Source organism: Oryza glaberrima, chromosome 9 (assembly GCF_000147395.1).
Source record: "Oryza glaberrima chromosome 9, OglaRS2, whole genome shotgun sequence".
Taxonomy (NCBI): domain Eukaryota; kingdom Viridiplantae; phylum Streptophyta; class Magnoliopsida; order Poales; family Poaceae; genus Oryza; species Oryza glaberrima.
The window spans coordinates 11064629-11083159 of record NC_068334.1 but is presented as its reverse complement, the minus strand read 5'-3'; the positions used below and the strand labels follow the sequence as shown (position 1 = coordinate 11083159).

The following is an 18531-nucleotide window of genomic DNA, read 5'->3' as shown; positions in this document are numbered from 1 at the left end:
AATTACTTTACAAAATATTCGCTTACATATTACTAATAACGTTTGTAGTACAAATTGCTAATCATGCGACCTCATGTATATATGGACCGCAGTGGAACGATCGAACTAATTAAGGACCATTTTTCAGTTTATACAATTTTGTTTTGAACAAAGGTCAGTTTCCCATCCTTTTTTCTCATCAGATATATATTATATTCTCTTTTTTTGTGAAAATATTTCTCTTTTTTGTGAGCTCCATATATATATATATGATAGGCTTTGGTTGATTTTAAATATAGTATACTTTAAAAAATTAAGAGCTCATTTATATATCAAGGCCGGCAATCTTCATTGGTATAGTCTAGCTAGCTCTGTAACTGGAAAAAATAATTCTTGGACAACATGCAGGAATGCATGGGGCCAACATGTAAGACAAAGGTAGTACAACCATAAGAGGCTACTAGCAGGCAAACCAAATCCTAATTTATATGCAATTATTTATTTATTTTTTTCCTAGTGTATGGCTGATCGATCCGCATGCAGATATGTTTGAGGTACTAGTAGTATTAGAATTAGGCCCTGTTTCTTTCAGCTTGAGATTATTATAATCCAGATTATTGGGAGTAAGCTGAAAGAAACAAACAACTTATCGAAGTAGCTTATTATAATCTGAAGCCCAGTTTATTATAATCTGATAAGCTCATTTAGAAGAGTTTTTTCCAGATTATTGGGTGAAAAATTACCCACCATGCCACCCACTCCCTCTTTAGACTTGCAAACCCAATAATCTAGGCTCTAATAATCTAGGAAAGAAACATCTAACTGGTTATTCTACTACAGATTATAACAATCTAGCTTATAGTATTCTGACTTAATAATCTAGATTATAATAATCCCAAGCTGAAAGAAACAGGGCCTTAATCCAGCTCGTACAAACAGCAAAAACAATCCTTTTTTTATATAAAAAGGACGATAAATCGTACTTCCTCCGTTTCACAATGTAAGTCATTCTAGCATATCCCACATTTATATTGATATTAATGAATCTTGCTAGAATGACTTACATTGTGAAACGGAGGGATTACGTTCGTATAACACTCTCTATGTATGTCTGTGTTGAGATTGATTAATTGTGAAAGGCCGGCAAAAATCTCCAAAAATCACACGTTGTCAGCTAATATAGCTAGTCTATCGATTAGGTTTACACATCGCCATCAGTCACGCGTTACGCATCCTTATAGTGAAATACTGAAATGCAGTACTATATGCGATCGAATCCTTAGACTCTCATCTTTAAATTGGACTTGGTGATGAATGCGTCCAGTACATCAGACAATTTTTACAATAGATCAAGATGAAGTACAACATCGATCGAGATATTTATGTATCATATCCAATCAACTATCTCTATCTGTATTTTAGCATTTCTGTTTTGGATCGATGATCTTTCGTCGTTCGGCAAAATATAATTTGGGACTGTATAAAGTAATGTACATAACATGAATTGTATGTTGTTATGGACTATTTTTTTTTCGGGGAAAGGGAATCAATTACTCAGGAATATAATCATCATTACATTATGTGATATATTATCACTCTAACCAAATTTTTTATAAGACATCACACCGAGCTTTATTCGCTAAAACATGACCAGTATAATTTTGATTTCGATGGATCTTCCTGAGCAAGAATTCCCTGTTACCAGTCAAGAGGTCACTCACCTCCTTGACTAGAAAAGCCAGTTCCAGCAGATTCTTCTCCTTCGACTGGATCAACTGCAGCGCCACCAATCGGGAAGAGGGTCCATTGGAGAGCCAACAAGCACCCCTCTTTGATTGCTGAAGTTCTGCTTCCAGAGCACTGCCGCACCTGTGCAGGTGAGAGCATGAGGCGGCTATAATCTTCCCTGAACAATCTCTCAGAACAGCACCCGTGCCACCGTTTTTCATGTCCGTATCAAAGGAGACATCGACGTTTAATTTCATCCATCCCGATTGAGGAGGTTCCCATCTCTGAGTGACAACCGCATGCTTTTTTTTTTTACCAGACACGCTGGAGCTAAGGTTAACACTAACAATATGCTTTCCCTTCTCCATATTGATAGCATCGTGTTGTCGGATGTCCAACAATGTATGTACATAGCTTTGGAGTAATCTCTTTGATGCCTCCACTGGTGGTGCCGGTTTGCCGTGAATTACCTCATTGCGAACATGCCAATTTCTCCACAAGATCATCAGAAACATCTCTCGTTGAGGTTCAGGAAGCGGCTCTAGATGATCGAAAATCCAAGACGACCCCGCTCTCAGATTATTCAAGGCCAACGGCATACTCTCTGAGTCTTTCATTGCAAGCCAGAGATATCCTGCTAATGGATAGCGACACAGGGCATGAATAGTGTCTTCTACCTCTAAATCATACATTGTGCAGGAAGTCGAAGCTTCCATTTTTCGTTTATACTTATTGTCCGTAGTAGCAAGACAATTAGAAGCTGCCCTCCACGCAAAAATCTTGAACTTTTGGGGGACATTACAATTCCAAATCAGATCCCAAGATTTCTTCATTTGAAGAGGTGAGGAACTAGAGCTTGAGTTCACATGTGCAAGATCCGAACCTAGCATATACGCATTCCTGACCAAAAAGACGCCATTTTTATCCGGATACCAAGCAACACAGTCGTCCTTTGCACGAGAGGAAATACGAATTCCAGCAATGATATCAGCGTCAACTGGCTAGAAATCTCAGTTTAAACTATCAAGATCCCAGGTACCATTCTCAGTGATAAAATCTGAAACCCATTTCAGTCTGCAATTGCCTCTCTTCGTAATTGGCTTCCTGGAGTAACCTCTAGGAATCCAGTGGTCACGCTAAACCCGGTTGGATCTTCCATTCCCAACTCTCGAAATGATACCCTTCTTCAATAACTTCAAACCGTACTCAATCGCTCGCCACCTAGGGGATGGATTGCCTCCAAAGCAGGTATCGATTAGGGAACTAGTAGGATAGTACCTTGCTTTGAGTACTTTTGCACACAAACTATCAGGATTCGTAAGGAGATGCCAGGCCTGTCTTGCAAGCAGGGCTTGATTAAAGATTTTAAAATCTCTAAATCCCAGCCCCCCAAAGCTCTTCGGTTTTGTTAGACAGTCCCAAGATTTCCAATGAGTTTTCCTTTCGTTATTTTCAGCTCCCCACCAAAAATTCCGAGTTAACCTTGTTAAATCTTCGCATACCGACTCAGGCAACTTGAAAATACCCATGACATAAACCGGAATTGCTTGGATTACAGTCTTGATAAGTATCTCCTTACCTCCACTAGATAAGAAATTATCTCCCCATCGTATCAATCTTTTCCAGATCCTAGCCTGCATACTTTGGAACCTGACTTTTTTAGCCTGCCTTCAGGAGTCAGAAACCCAAGATATTTATCCTCAAAACTAGTTTGTGCAACCTGCAAAGTACTTCTGATAGATTCACAAACTGCAGTAGGGGATGAAGGCCCAAACATCACTGAACATTTCGCTGGATTAATCAACTAGCCAAATGTGCACATGGGGAAAGATCACCATTATGAACCTTTTCATCCAGCAATAAGGAGAGACCATCAGCTACAAACAAGAAGAGGAAGGGAGACAATGGGTCACCCTGCCGTAGTCCGCATGAAGGAGAAAAGGTAGACAGAAGAGTTCCCATTGAATTTAACTGAGTACCTCACTGTGATTATGCAATTCATGATCCAGCTAACCCAACAATGAGAGAACCCTAGTCTGACCATTGATTGCTCCAAAAAAACGCCAATCAACTCAATCATACGCCTTGGACAAATCAAGCTTGTAAGGACAAGCAGCCTTCTGTGGTTGTTTATTTTTCTGGAAAAAAATGGAAGCATTCAAAATCTATATGGGCGTTGTCGGTTATCAAGCGGCCAAGAACAAAGGCACTCTGGCTTTGGGATATGAGGTCATCCAGTATAGGTCTCAACCTATTCACCAGGCACTTAGAAACAACCTTATAGATTATATTGCACAAACTAATAGGTTGAAAATCCTACTCTACTAGATTCTCTATTTTCGGGATAAGGACAATCGTTTTGTCATTGATTCCTTCAGGAAGAACACTTCTTCTGAAAAAAGACTGCACCGCCCTTACCACATCATCTTTCAAAATACCCCAATTACGATGGTAGAAATGAGCCGGGAAACAGTCTAGACCCGGCGCTTTCAGAGGCCCAATCCGAAACATGGCAGTACCAATTTCCTCTTCAGTGAAGTCCTTACATAACCTTTCATTCATATCCGAAGTCACTTTGCTCTACATTAAATTAAATATGAAAGATTAAATTTTACAAAACTGCAATTGTTTGTTCAAAACAATCATTTTGCTATAACATTAGCTGGGTGTAACGACAATAACGGCAAATGATTTTATCAAAATGATACAACCATATCCTCTATGCATTTACCATAGGTGGGCCCAACTTATACCCGCATAAATGTTGCAGGTTGTCGGTGTGTTGTCGGTGTTATCGATAAGGTATTCTCAATACTTTTGGGTTAGGTTCGGTGTGGCTCACCATATACCAAGTTTTATCACTACTACAGATTTCATTTTTGCATACGGCCCAAATCGATCTTTGCATGCAGACGGGCGGCCCGCATGCACTCAAAGGTCTGTGTAAATCGGGATTTTTGCAAGCGGTTAGCGTAACCGCATGCAAAACATCCGATTTTCGCATGCGGGCCCTTAAGCCGACCGCATGAAAAAACAAAAAATCACGAAAAAAGAAATAAAATTCCCCAAAAGAAAAAACCCAGCCCCGCCGCCGCCAGTCGCCCAATCCCAAACAATAGCCCACCAGCCGGCTGCCCATCACTGCTCCCCAGATCCGCCCACTCCCACCACCGTAGGCTGTCGCTCGCGCCCGCCACTGTCACCGCGGTTGTCGTTGTCGCCGAGGTCACCGTCGTAGTCGCGGGATATGGCAGCCGCTGCGGGATGTGCGCAAGGGGAGAGCCGCCGCCGGCAGATCCAGGCATGGGGAGGGTCGTTGCCCCTGGATCCGTGCGGTGGATGGCCTCCGCTAGTCGTCATCGCAGGAAAGGGCCCCTATCGCTCCCACCCACCGCGTGACCGAGGTCGCCGTCGTCGCAGGGGGAGGGCGCTGTCGTCGGATCCGCGTGGGGGAAGGGCGACCGTCCCTGGATCCGTGGTGGGGAGGGCTGCCGTCCCCAAATCCGGGTAGGGGAGGGAAGCCGTCGCCGGGCGCCTCCTCCTCCGGCCTCCTCGCGGAGGACAACCGCCGCCGCTGGCCTCCGCACGTTGCACAACCACCGCCGCCGCCCACCGTCGTGCCGTACTGCCCACCCGCCAACTGAGATCGAGAAAAGAGGAGGTGAAGAGAAGTGAGGAGAGGAGGTGAAGAGGAGAGAGAGAGAGAGGAGAAGATAAGGTTGAGTTGGAAATTCTTGAACTGTTGAGAGGGAATTAGAAGGCAAATTAGACTTCCAGTCGGCTCGTTAAGAGATCTAGCTGCGAAAATTGATTTTTGCATGCAGACCTCTTAAGGGGGTGTGAAAATAGATGTCATTTTTTTTGCATGCGGCCCTTAAAGTGGTCCGCATACAAAAATGGTATCTTAATGAGCCGTATGCGAAAATAGAGGTCGATTTTTGCAGACATGTCAGTTATGATCCATCTACAACCAAACGAGGTCTCATCCAGAAAAATCGTTTTTGTAGTATTGTATATGGAATCATGTCTCATGTATGGAAGGTGTTCCGGATATACTTTTTGTTTAAATTTTTAATCTTGATTCTAATGCCACATCAACACCACATGGGAAGAGGAACAAGTCAAATCATCTGTGTAGGCACCACGTCACCTAAAACCATTGTCCAAACCTCCTTGGGTCTTATTTGAAATGGTTTTTAGAGTTGTGGGACGAGTTATATTTGGTATCTATTATATTATTAAAACAGCTTTGAAAGGAGACACCACATTCGCTGTGGGGGCTAGAAATTCCCACATTAATCGAAGAAAAAGAAAAGGAGAGTCCAAGTAGAAATACAATTTAAAAATAGCTGAAATTCGGAATTAAAAATAAGTCATATTGAAAGAAGAATCCATATAAGAACCTAATACCAGATTAATCAAAATTTGGAATAAAAATAAAATAAAATCCAAAATTAGAAAAGAAAGGAGAGTCCAGGTAGAAATACAATTTAAAAATAACTGAAATTCAGAATTAAAAATAAGGAATATTGAGAGAAGAGTCCATATAAGAACGCAATACGAGATTAATTAATATTCAGAATAAAAATAAAAAAATCCGAAATTAGCAAAAAAAAAAAAAAGATGAGTTCAAGTAGAAATACAATTTAAAATTAACTGAAATTAAGAATTAAAAATAAGTAATATTGAAATAGGAATCCATATAAGAACCCAATACGAGATTAATTAAAATTCAGAATAAAAAATAAAAAAATATCCAAAATTAGAAAACTAAAAGAGAATTAAAGTAGGAATACAATTTTGAAACAACTGAAATTCAAAAATAAAAAATAAAAATATTAAAAGAACACTTATATGGTATTAATTAAAATTTGAAAAAAATTCTGAAATTAGAAAAAGAAAAAAAAATTTTCAATTAGGAATATAATTTGTAAATAACTAAAATTGGTGGTAAAGAATAAATACTATTGAAAGAAAAAACCATCTAAAACACATGACGAGATAAATTAAGTAACAGGCCTATAAAGGAGTATAGTGGTGGCGATTGATACGACATATAAAAAACTGTTAATAAAACACCAATTACAAACCTAATAATGATTTGGGAAATTTTACTACAGGACACTGCTTATGCGTGGTTTTAGTCCTAGGACACTGACAAAACTCACTTTTGGGGAAAACACTCCATAAACATGGTAATTTGCCAGTGAACATCGCGCCGATTAAAATAATAATTTCTGGTTGAAGAGAAGAGAGAGAAATCGTGTGAAATGTCAAAATTGCCCTTGGGCCCACATGTCACCTCTCCTCTCCTCTCTTCTATCTCTATCTTCTCTCCTACTCCAGCGGACAGGAGCAGCGACACCGGGGATGCGCTGGTCCTCCGCCTCGGCGAGCACCGCGCCGAGCTTGTCCCCCTCACCGTGCGGGAACCGGCGGCCAAACGCGACGCGGCAGAGACGTGGTATTTTGGGATGGAGGAGTAGCAATTTGGAAGAGATTATCAGTGAACTTATGGCACTTACGCGGACATGGACGTTGGACAAGCTCTTGTCCTGGTCGGCAGGGATGGTGGAGGTGACGACGTCGATATGCTTCTCCAGGACGAACGCCACCGTGGTGAAGGACGCCCTCTGCCGCGGGAGGCACATGTTGATGAACGCGTCCACGCCGGGCATCGTGAGCGTGATGTTCGGCGCCGACCACGTCTGCAGCGTCGGCGCCGCCGCCACCGCCTTCTTCTTCTGCAGCTGTGCGTTCACCGCCGCCGACGGCGCAGGCACCGCCAGCTCCGCGACGGCGACGCGTCGCTACGTACGGCGCTGTCAGGGACAAGGAGCTCCGGCGCCTGCTCGCGCACCTCACCAAGAACACCTCGCCGGTGCTTTGCCGCATCACGTTTGGCCGCCGGTTCCCGCACGGTGAGGGGGACAAGCTCGGCGCGGTGCTCGCCGAGGCGCAGGACCAGCGCATCCCCGGTGTCGCTGCTCCTGTCCGCTGGAGGAGGAGAGAAGATAGAGATGGAAGATAAGAGAGGAGAGCTAATATGTGGGCCCAAGGGCAATTTTGACATTTTACGTGATTTCTCTCTCCTCTTCAACCGGAAATTATTATTTTAATCAGCGCGGTGTCCACTGGCAAATTACCATGTTTATGTTTATGGAGTGTTTTCCTCCAAAAGCGAGTTTGTGCAGTGTCCTAGGGCTAAAACCACACATAAGCAGTGTCCTGTAGCAAAATTTCCCTAATGATTAAAAGGAGGGACAACATGTGGACCGTGAAGCAAACGGGTAAGGTGGTTGCCGGGACTTCTAGAAAGTAAAAAAATATACACTATTGATAATTATATTTGATTTTTAAAATCTGAATGACAATAAAAAGGAGAAGCAGCGCGTAAGGTGTATAGGAGTATAGTTGCAGAGCCGCCGACGGTTGGCAGGACTTTTTAGAAAATAAAAAATGAATTTCCAACGATAGTTATGTTCGATTTTTAGAATCCCAATAACAATAAAGAATATGCGGTGGATGGGCCGTAGATGAGTATAGTGGCATCGTTTGACGGGACTTCTAAAAATTATAAAAAATAAAACCCAACAAGACAATAAACTCTAAAAACTACAAGGTCCAACTTTTAAAGGTTCGGAACTTATAAAAAGTAAAAAAAACAATGATAATCATGTTCGATTTTAAAATATCAATGACAATAAAGAAGGGAGACAGCGAGCGAGCCATAAAGGAGTACAATGGCAAAGCCGCTAACAGTTTGACGGTACTTCTAGGAAGTAAAAAATGAACCCGAATGATAATTATGTTCAATTTTTAAAATCCCAATGACAATAGAGAGAAAAGACAGTGGACGGACTGTAGAGGAGTATAATGGCAACGTTTGACGGGAGTTCTAGAAATTATAAAAACGAAATCCAACGAGACAATAAACTCTAAAGCCTATAAGATCCAATTTTTAAAGGTTTCAAGGAGAATTAATAGAAATATTGGTAGATCGAGCAAGTAAATAAAGAAGGATATGACAGAAGAAAGGGGTACCAGCTGGTGTGACTTCAAAAAACTATATAATTAGAAATATGGGGATGATAAGGTTTGGTCTTTCGAAGTCTTAAGACAACGAGATAACTATTTAATAAATTTTAAAGAAAATTAATTATACTGAAAATATATGATTTTGTTTGGGTACTAGCCGCGCAATTGCGCGGGCCACCAGCTAGTTATTGTTTAAAGGCGAATTTCAGATTTGACGACAAAGGAATCTAAAGTGAACTTATTCCCTGTTTGAAGTAGTGGAGCAATGGTGTATAATTTGGGCCTTTTGTCTATCTGCCCGTAGGCCCATGGAGACCCTTTATGGGCTGGATCAGATGGTGCCTCGGCCGTAATTAAGGAGGCACACAGTGTTTCGTACGATTTGCGCCCACCTGCATTTGAGCATGTATATTGTCCGGAATTCTATTTCTAATCAAACTAGCAGGCACAAATTAAGCAAATGACCCATCATCATGTATTTGCTAGTATTACAGTTACAATACCCTATTGATCTTCCTCCTCTGCTTGCTTGCTGATGCCGCTTCTATGTAAAACAAATCAAGGATTACATATTATGATTTTGACGATCCAATAAGCAGATGGATTAGATTTGAAACTGACCGCTGCAGTTCCAAATTACAAAACAAAACATACCACAGATGATAATAATGTTTTCATTTTCGACAACAAACAGTCAATTAGGTCTAAACAAGTTGCTACGAGCTAGTGATTTGTCCTAACGATCAATAGCCTATTAATCGAAGTCCGATGAAATGACCACTGCGCACACACCTGAGCTTCTTGATTAGAAATAGAATTCCAGCCGTTACATGCTCACATTTAAAAATAGAGGGTTGCATGTGCATGCCTAGATACGAAAGTTAATCTCTTTGGAAGTTCGGATTTGGATGGGAGGAAGTATCAGTTGCACCATCGCCAAAGAGATTAATTCCACCAAAACCATATGCGTACGACTCTGCACGTTTCTTTCCCCTAACAAATACATGTACACACAACAAACTCTTTTGGAAACTATACATATATATAAATAGGCTATGTTCATTCTAATGCCCAAGCAGTGATGGAAGAGAGTATGACGAAGCCCACGACGATGGTCATTTTTCTTTCTATAGTGCTACTATCCATGGCACAGCTTCCCTCTCTCGTCGCCGGCACCGGCCGGCCAAGGGTCATAATCATCGGCGCCGGCATATCCGGTACGTACACTTTTACGGTGATATCTTCGTCACTCATAGTATTCTAAGTAGGTATTACTAAATGAAATGATGTTAGCCGTAATTTAAGAATTTATATCACACATGTTACGTGTTGTTTTACTCCCTTCGTCTTAGATTAATTAGAGAGCGTGTAATTTTAGTTTGATTCACTATCTTCCTAGATTACCCTTTCATAATGTGTGTATGCATGCAAACTGCCACAGCTAGCCTATACACGCAGAAAGCATGTGGGCATGCAAACAAACCAGGCATAACACTAACTAACTCCTTAGAGCATGCCCAACAGATACCCACAAACCTATCTCTAAAATTGTAGTTTGGAATTTTTATTTAATTTTAAGGTGTAAATAGAGTTTTATCTCTAACCGATATCTTAAATTAACTCATAATAATAAAAAGTAGAAATACTCCTAATTACCAACATATACAGAAACAAAAATCGCTCCACACATCTTCTCCCCACGCGCAATCTCTCTCCATGTGTTGCCCTCTCCTTTTGTTGTCTGGAAATTGGGAGTGAGAGCGTCTTGACTTGTGGAGAGCGAAAAAGGATAAGGAGATTCTAATTTTTTGGATAAATATATAGCACTACTACAAAAATGATCTTCCCATACAGCCAAAATTCATTTCCGCACACGGGCGGAGCACCTTCCTAGAGCCAGGTGTCTGCGAAGATCGGCATTTTCCCATGCAGGCACAACAACTGCATGTGAAAATGCACTTTTGCAGACGGGTGTCCTAAGGAGGCCACATGCAAAGACCCAATTTTTGCATGCGGCGAAATAAGGACGCCCAACTACAATGATTTTCTAAAAAAAAGGAAAATAGAAATGAAATCCAAAACTCTAGATCGAGCACTGCTGCCGTTGCCCGTGAGCCCACCGCTACCGAGGCCCCGCCGTTGGATCCATACGGGAGAGGACCACCATCGTCATCATCGATGTAGTCCGCTACCAACCGTAGTCGTTGTCAAGACCCCGCCACACCCAATGCCAGCGGCGGTGGATCTCAGAGGGACAGGGCCATCCCCACCAGATCCGTGAGGGAGAGGGCCCCGGCATCGTCGTCATCGATACCCTGCAGCACCAAAGGCCGCCAGTGGCGGATCCGCCTGTCTTGATGCCGTCGCCGCCGGATCCGCGAGGGGGAGGGCCCCCACTATCGGATCCACTGAGGCGGCTACACCGCTACTATCGTCCACACGTGTCCCCGCCGTCGTCGTCATCGATACCTTGCTGGCAGCGAATCTGCCCCTCCCGAGGCTTTTGTCGCTGGATCTGCGCGGGGGTGGGCCACCGCCGCCGGATCCACCGAGGATGCTACACCGCCGCTGCCGTCCACGCGCGCCTACTCCATTGGCTTCCTCGCCTGCTGCTGGACCCGCTGCCGCTCCCGGCCTTGGGTGAGGAGAGGAGAGGAGAGGTAAGGGGGCATTGGAGGAGGAGTGGGAAGAGGATGGATAAGGGAGGAGTAGGGAGAGAGTGCAGAGTGGAGAGAGGAACTTAGATATTTTAAGGCATTGTTGGGCTGGTGGCTGGTGGCCTCTTAACAAGTTTGCCTGCGAAAATATGTTTTTTTTTTATGCAAGTATGTTAAGGCCTGCCTACGAAAATCTATGCATGTCTTAAATCGTCCTCTGGGGAGCGATTTTTGCATACGGGGATAATTATGGCCTGCATACAACTTAGAAGGGGTCTCTTCCAGAAACTATTGGAGCAAGTTTTTCACAAAAGAAATTTCAATTTTAGAGTTAAGTTTCATTTAAGGATATTGTTGGTCATGCTCTTAATTCGCTCTCTCCTTGATTTACGGCGAAGGGAGTAAATTTATGCAGAAGCCATAAAAACAATTATAGTTCCATAGATGTGCGTTGGTAGCCTAGGTGCTTGAGATTTAAATCCTGGTCTTCATATAAATTGAAACGACAATAATTCCATAGATGTACATCTATTTTGTTTTGTGCAGGTATTTCAGCCGGGAAGCGGCTGTCGGAGGCTGGGATAACAGACATATTGATCTTAGAGGCGACGGACCACATTGGCGGGCGGATGCACAAACAGAGGTTTGCCGGCATCAATGTGGAGATTGGCGCCAATTGGGTGGAGGGCGTCAATGGCGAGAAGATGAACCCCATTTGGCCCATCGTCAACTCCACCCTCAAGCTTAGGAATTTCCTCTCCGACTTCGACAGTCTTGCCCAAAACGTCTACAAGGAGTACGTACATTCCATGAGTGGGTGGATCGATTGAAATAATTAAAAACTCGACACATGATTAAATTAACAGATTTCTCTAAAATCATATTTTTCACATATTTATGTGTGCGCATCATAGTAATAGACAAGCACTATCATCTGCCAATTCCAATCTGTCACCATTGTTGGTTTGGGAAAAAAAGAGAGTAATTAATGCCCAGTTGTCAGAAGTACTCCACCTATTCACCTTTCATTTATCAACAAGAGAGACTAATAAAAAAATAACTTTGTGCGGCCCATGAAATGGAATAGTATACTTCTAAATAAATTAACATATATATGCAACTTCTAACTTGAAATTTTTGAAATGTTAATGAAAATTTCAAAAAGAGACAGAAAAACTTTCAAAATGCAAAGTTTCTTGTTGAGATTAAAACTTTCATATAATTAAATATTAAAATGGCCATAGGTAACTGTTTCGGACATCCATATTTGTCATTTAAACAGGATAGTTTTGAACATTAACTTCTACTCGGTTGCTAGCTGCGAGAAAGTTATATAAAAAGAAATACGTTATATCTATAGAATTTGACTTCACATGGTTTGCCCAAATAACATATAAATAAAACCTCCAATTATAGAAATATAAATAATGTAGCCTTATAAGAGAAAAATAAATAATAGATCGATGATCTAAATATGAAAAATAATTTGAGGAAATCCTCCAATGCTAAAATTATAGACAATGTAGCTTCCGTAAGAGAGAAGAGATCATAGATCGGGTCCAAATGCTGAAAATAATTTGAGGTAATTGTGATACAAAAAGCTAGAAACAAAAGATGGTATGCATTGGAACAGATTCATGCAGGGTATGCAATTTCCGTAACACCGAAATTTCGGTGGTTGCCAAAATTTTTTAAAAAAATCATGGATTTCAGTGTTTTTTTACCGAAATTATTTAAAAATTTAACATCTTTTGACTTAATTGAAACAAATTTTGATCAAATTCATAAATATTTGAAAAATCGAAAATTCGAGAGGAGATTTGTGCTTGTTGGTACGGTCTGAAATTACCAAAATTTCTAAAATTTAAAACCGAAATTGCAAACTATGGATTCATTGAGAGGAGATGGCAATTTGCATCATGCATAAGTGATCTAAAGGCTAGAAACAGACGAAGTGACGTGGCTTAATTAGAGAAGATAGAATTAGCATAACCTATACTTAATGGAGATTCAACTTTGTTAGAATAAATCCATAAAGTCAACGTATAACAAACATAATATAAATTTAAGTTTTGATCTTTCGAAAAATAGTAGTACTTATACTCAGACAAATTAACGCATATGGTCTGGATACCCAAGTTTCTACTAGGGTACATATATATGTTCAAACCGATGAATGTTTATGAGTGACATGAATAGATTTTACAGCAAAACTTAATTAATTGTGTTTTCAGATAATAGAAACAAACTATGCATGTAAATATATTATTGCCTCCAAAATATATATATCCTACTAGCATACGTATGCATGTTGCATTATATTGCCTGAAGTTGAATAATTTCAGCGGTGGCCTCTGCGACGCAGCATACGTGCAGAAGAGAATCGACCTGGCTGATGAAGCGGATAAGAGTGGGGAGAATCTCTCCGCCACTCTGCACCCAAGCGGCCGGGACGACATGTCAATCCTTTCAATGCAACGGCTCAACAATCAGTACGTGCCTAGATCTGCCGCTCAAGTCTTTACTTAAAAATAAAATTTAAGCACTTAGAAAACACTTCAAAAGCTATTTGAATTGATCTTTCATGTATTTCAAATAGTAGCTCCAAAACAAATGGAATTTGCTTATATGCTGGGCCTCTGAAAAGTTGTAGGCTTCTGGGTTTAGGCCCAAAATGAAACTAATAACCAGTCTAGCAGATACAGAGATACTTCCTCATGCAGGAATGAATACGAAACCAATTCTACCAGAAAGGGTAAATGATAGTACCAGAAAACCAAATCTCTTTTAACTAAAATAGCCCTTAAACCTCACGAAGTTTGGTCTGACTGATGTATATGCGCGTCAGTCTGACTCCGTAGTCCTGCCGATCTAATCACCGTGTGCGATGAATCTGCCTGCCTACTCGTCGCCGCTGGTTAAACCGCCCGTCGAGTAGACCGCTTGTCTGATGCTGGTCTGACCATTGAGATCCGAAAAAAAAACACGTCTCGACAAAACTCTTAAAAGTAGATCAACCGTATTGTATCAAATTGTGTTTACAAATCGCATCTAAAGCACTGCTCTTTCACCTCATAAACTAGAGTCAAAGTCTCAAAGCAAGAACTAACTTTTCTCCCTTAAAAGTCGATATACTCCTAATCTCAACCCCTCGCCTATTTATACATAAAACATAGCTGTACCTAGCCATGAATCCTACTGGAACTAAGAATCCTAATCACACAAAAAACCCCTCTCGAACCAGCAAAACAACATCCCTATACAACACCAAACTTCTCAAACTTAGGCTCTAATCTAAATTTGACTCTACTTTCCATACACACACAACACCACGTGTATGCCATAAGAGAACTCATGTATATTGTTCTCTAGTCTGAGCATCCCGCATGATCTCCTTGATCGTTTGTACCTCAAGTAACGCAAAATTTCATATCCAAGCACAAGTTCACACCAACTTGTCTCACATCATCATGCAAATAGTATCACATATGTATCTAAACCATTTAGAAGTCATGAATATGAACCGATTTTAAAAATCGACAAAACCAACCTGAACATAGATGAAAAACCGAAAACATTATTCGTCGTATTTTCACATATACTTTGACAATTATTTTTCACCAAGATTACATCATCACATGATTTCACACCTCCAAATTTTAATATATGATGCCATTGGCATTGTTAGATACTTTTGGTTGTTCATCTTAATTTTGTTATTATTTGATTTGTCAATAAATATTTTTAAGCATGACTGATATGTTTTATGCTTAAAATTTTTAAATAAGACGAATAACTAAATGTCAACGGCAACGTATATTAAAAACCGATAGAGTTTTTTTTGGCCGGGCCAGTGGACGGCGTCGGCCAATGTATTAAGCATGGGAAAGAAAAACATTTTACAAACAAACAACAGTCACTGCTGTCGGGAAACTAGAACATACACCGGTAGTAGGCTGGGTTAGGCCAGAGACTAAATATATAACTGGCCCGCCTGACAGATAGTATACAACATACTTCTATGTAAAAAAACTTAATTCTAAAGATGTATCTAGATAACATGTATGTCCAAATACAAGCTCAGAAATGGATTAGAATTAAAAAAAAAATTAAAGATAGAGGGAGTAGTACAATAGTTGTACAAGCTGTGATTCAGTCTCTCTGTTCTTCTGGGTGGTGGTGGCGTGCAAATCCATGAAATGGCCAGCCTGCCCAACGGCCCGTCGTCGCCGGTGGACATGGTGGTGGACTACTTCACCTACGACTACGAGTTCGCCGAGCCGCCGCGCGTGACCAGCCTGCGGAACACCGTTCCCCTCCCGACCTTCACCGACTTCGGAGACGACAACTACTTCGTCGCCGACCAACGGGGCTACGAGGCCGTCGTCTACTACCTCGCCGGCCAATACCTCGAAGCCGACAAGTCCGGCAACATCGTCGACGCTCGCCTGCAGCTCAACAAGGTGGATCGATCACTTCTGTTTCTGTAACTCATCTCGATCAGCTCCTGCGCTAATGCTACGATTGTTTTCGTAATTGATCTTTTCTGTCAGAAAAGATGAACTGATTAAGCACGGTATGATATATACAGGTGGTCCGTGAGATCTCCTACTCCTCGACCGGCGTCACCGTGAAGACGGAGGACAACTCGACGTACCAGGCAGACTATGTCATGGTTTCTGCGAGCTTGGGTGTCCTGCAGAGTGATCTCATACAGTTCAAGCCACAGCTGCCTGTCAGTTCTATGTCCATACATGTTCAACATATCCTCTTCCAAATATAATTAAATTAAGATGTGCATATCGAACAGTCGAATTTACTTTACATTTTCATGCGTGTTTCCATCAGTCTTGGAAGATTCTTGCGATCTACCAGTTCGACATGGCCGTGTACACCAAGATATTCGTCAAGTTCCCCAAGAAATTCTGGCCCGAAGGGGAAGGGAGGGAGTTCTTCCTCTACGCAAGCACCAGGAGAGGTTACTACGGAATTTGGCAGGTACTCCCTCCAGTTCAAAATGTACGATGCCGTTGAATTTTCACAAGACGTTTGATCATTCTTTTATTAAAATATATATATATATATATATATACATATCATTTATTTTATTATGACTTGTTTTATTATCAAATAAAATATATAATCTTAACTTATATTTTATATACTTTTTGAATAAAAGATACGAATGGTTAAACGTAAACGAAAAGTCAACAGTGTAAACAACGTCATATGTTATGCGAGCAGCATTGTGCTTCTAAAGTATAAAGGCATTATGCAGCAATACAATAGCCAATTAGCTGCCAATCATGAATTGCAATGCAGTAATCTCTCTCTCAAAAGTCAAAACTTCGTCAATGATCTGAATTCTGTGCTCATTCTTCAGGAGTTTGAGAAGCAATACCCGGATGCCAATGTGCTCCTGGTGACGGTGACCGACGAGGAGTCTAGGCGGATCGAGCAGCAGCCGGACAGCCAGACCAAGGCAGAGATCATGGAGGTTGTGAGCAGCATGTTCCCTGACGAGGACGTCCCCGACGCCACCGACATCCTCGTCCCGAGATGGTGGTCCGACAGGTTCTTCCAAGGCAGCTTCTCCAACTGGCCCATCGGCGTCAGTCGCTACGAACATGACCAGCTCAGGGTACGAGCTGTTACTCCAACCAAATGCTAATCGTAATTCACTACAGATCATGTTTTTCATTGCTACTTTGATGTTTCTTTGGTCATGAACAAATGAGGTTTAAATTTGAGCTTAATTTGGTTTTGTGTATGTTTTGCTGTTTCTGCACACAAGGCGCCGGTTGGGAGAGTCTATTTCACCGGTGAGCACACGAGCGAGCGCTACAATGGCTATGTCCATGGAGCTTATCTTGCAGGTATCTATGCCTAATTTGTTAGCCTATGTCTCTAATGTTAGAGAGACCGGAGATGTAAACCATTTTTATTGTCTTAAAAAAATACCTGCTCTAGTGATTGACGAGATTTGCTAATATTTGTGCTTTATTATGTGCTGTGCCTTTGCTTGTTTTTGTCAGGTATTGACTCTGCAGAAATTCTGATCAACTGTGTACAGAAGAATATGTGCAAATGTAATGTCAGGGGAAAGCAAGTTTCTGGAGGCAAGTAAAACTATCTTCTCAATTGGCTGTGATCTATCTTCAGTTAATTAATCCTGCGTGTTGATATGTATTTTTAGGCGCAAACATTTTCATGATGGAATGAGAAATGTGAGATTCCACAATTTGCTCATCGAGGTGTGTAGGGCCTTTTGTGGAAAATTATGGTGTTTACATTAATTGTTTTCTTATGCTACTTCTTGTTGCTGAATAATTCAACAGTTGAGCTGATGTATATATGTTCGGATATGGTATCTTCATATATCTTCGGATATGGTATCTTCTCTACAGGGACCAATTCAATAGTTTAAACTATAATTTTCAGATAAAATAATGTCCAATATCCCCACTTCGTTTTGTTGGGATTCTCATGTCATACCCTACACCTTGTGGATTTCTAATAACTAATGGTATCCGTCTCTTAAAAAAACATTGTCAAATTTTCCCAACATCGCAATTATATAATTGGTTTGATCAATATAATTAATACTAAAAAGTCATTGTCTCTTATTGCGAAAACATACTCCCTCTATTCTATAACATAAGGTGCGGTTAAAGTTGGTACGGTCTCCAAAACTAATCTTTAGCTTATAATTTCTCATATACTATAAGGTTTGTAACAACAAAATTATAACAATATGAAAGAAGATTTAAATCTCAATCTATTATACTAAGTATTGGTCAAATGTTTTAAAAGTTGAATCTTAAAATACGTGCGAGCATTATATTATGGGATGGAGGGAGTATTTAATAAGTTATTGATTTATGATAAGATGGGATAATTCTTCGAAAGAATTCATTATTTTACAAAATGTTGGCTTAAATTTTAATTTTTGTAGTACATTTTGCTAATCATGTGACATCATATATGGGCCGCAGTGGAACGTACGATTGAATTGATTAGGGATCATTTTTCAGTTTATAATTTTGATTTGAGCAAAGGCCAGTTTCCCATCTCTTTTTCTCATCACATGTTATATTTCTGTTTTTTGTGTGCTCCATATAAGATAGGC

The 18531-nt window shown here is 40.8% G+C and overlaps 2 protein-coding genes across 6 annotated transcripts; one reads left to right on the top strand and one right to left on the bottom strand.

The window, feature by feature from the left end:
- Positions 1-1540: 1540 nt before the first annotated feature.
- Positions 1541-7712, bottom strand: LOC127784202 (uncharacterized). 3 transcript variants are annotated; one of them, XM_052311392.1, is made up of 2 exons: positions 7233-7712; positions 1541-4287 (listed from the first exon to the last, which is right to left on the bottom strand). In XM_052311392.1, the coding sequence occupies exon 2, from the start codon at positions 2595-2597 to the stop codon at positions 1590-1592; it is 1008 nt and encodes a 335-aa protein (XP_052167352.1). In that variant the 5' UTR covers positions 2598-4287; positions 7233-7712; the 3' UTR covers positions 1541-1589. The 3 variants fall into 2 exon arrangements, with proteins under 3 accessions (XP_052167352.1, XP_052167354.1, XP_052167353.1); XM_052311393.1 differs by having other exon boundaries at positions 1541-3845.
- Positions 7713-9834: 2122 nt separating this feature from the next.
- LOC127784992 (polyamine oxidase 7) lies at positions 9835-17881 on the top strand. 3 transcript variants are annotated; one of them, XM_052312421.1, is made up of 11 exons: positions 9835-9962; positions 11949-12198; positions 13748-13894; positions 15610-15865; positions 15994-16137; positions 16251-16400; positions 16786-17043; positions 17197-17278; positions 17438-17521; positions 17599-17656; positions 17741-17881. In XM_052312421.1, exons 1-10 carry the CDS (start codon positions 9839-9841, stop codon positions 17622-17624), a joined length of 1521 nt encoding a protein of 506 aa, XP_052168381.1. In that variant the 5' UTR covers positions 9835-9838; the 3' UTR covers positions 17625-17656; positions 17741-17881. The 3 variants fall into 3 exon arrangements, with proteins under 3 accessions (XP_052168381.1, XP_052168380.1, XP_052168382.1); XM_052312420.1 differs by having other exon boundaries at positions 17599-17880; XM_052312422.1 differs by lacking the exons at positions 17438-17521; positions 17599-17656; positions 17741-17881 and having other exon boundaries at positions 16786-17075; positions 17197-17277.
- Positions 17882-18531: the final 650 nt, after the last annotated feature.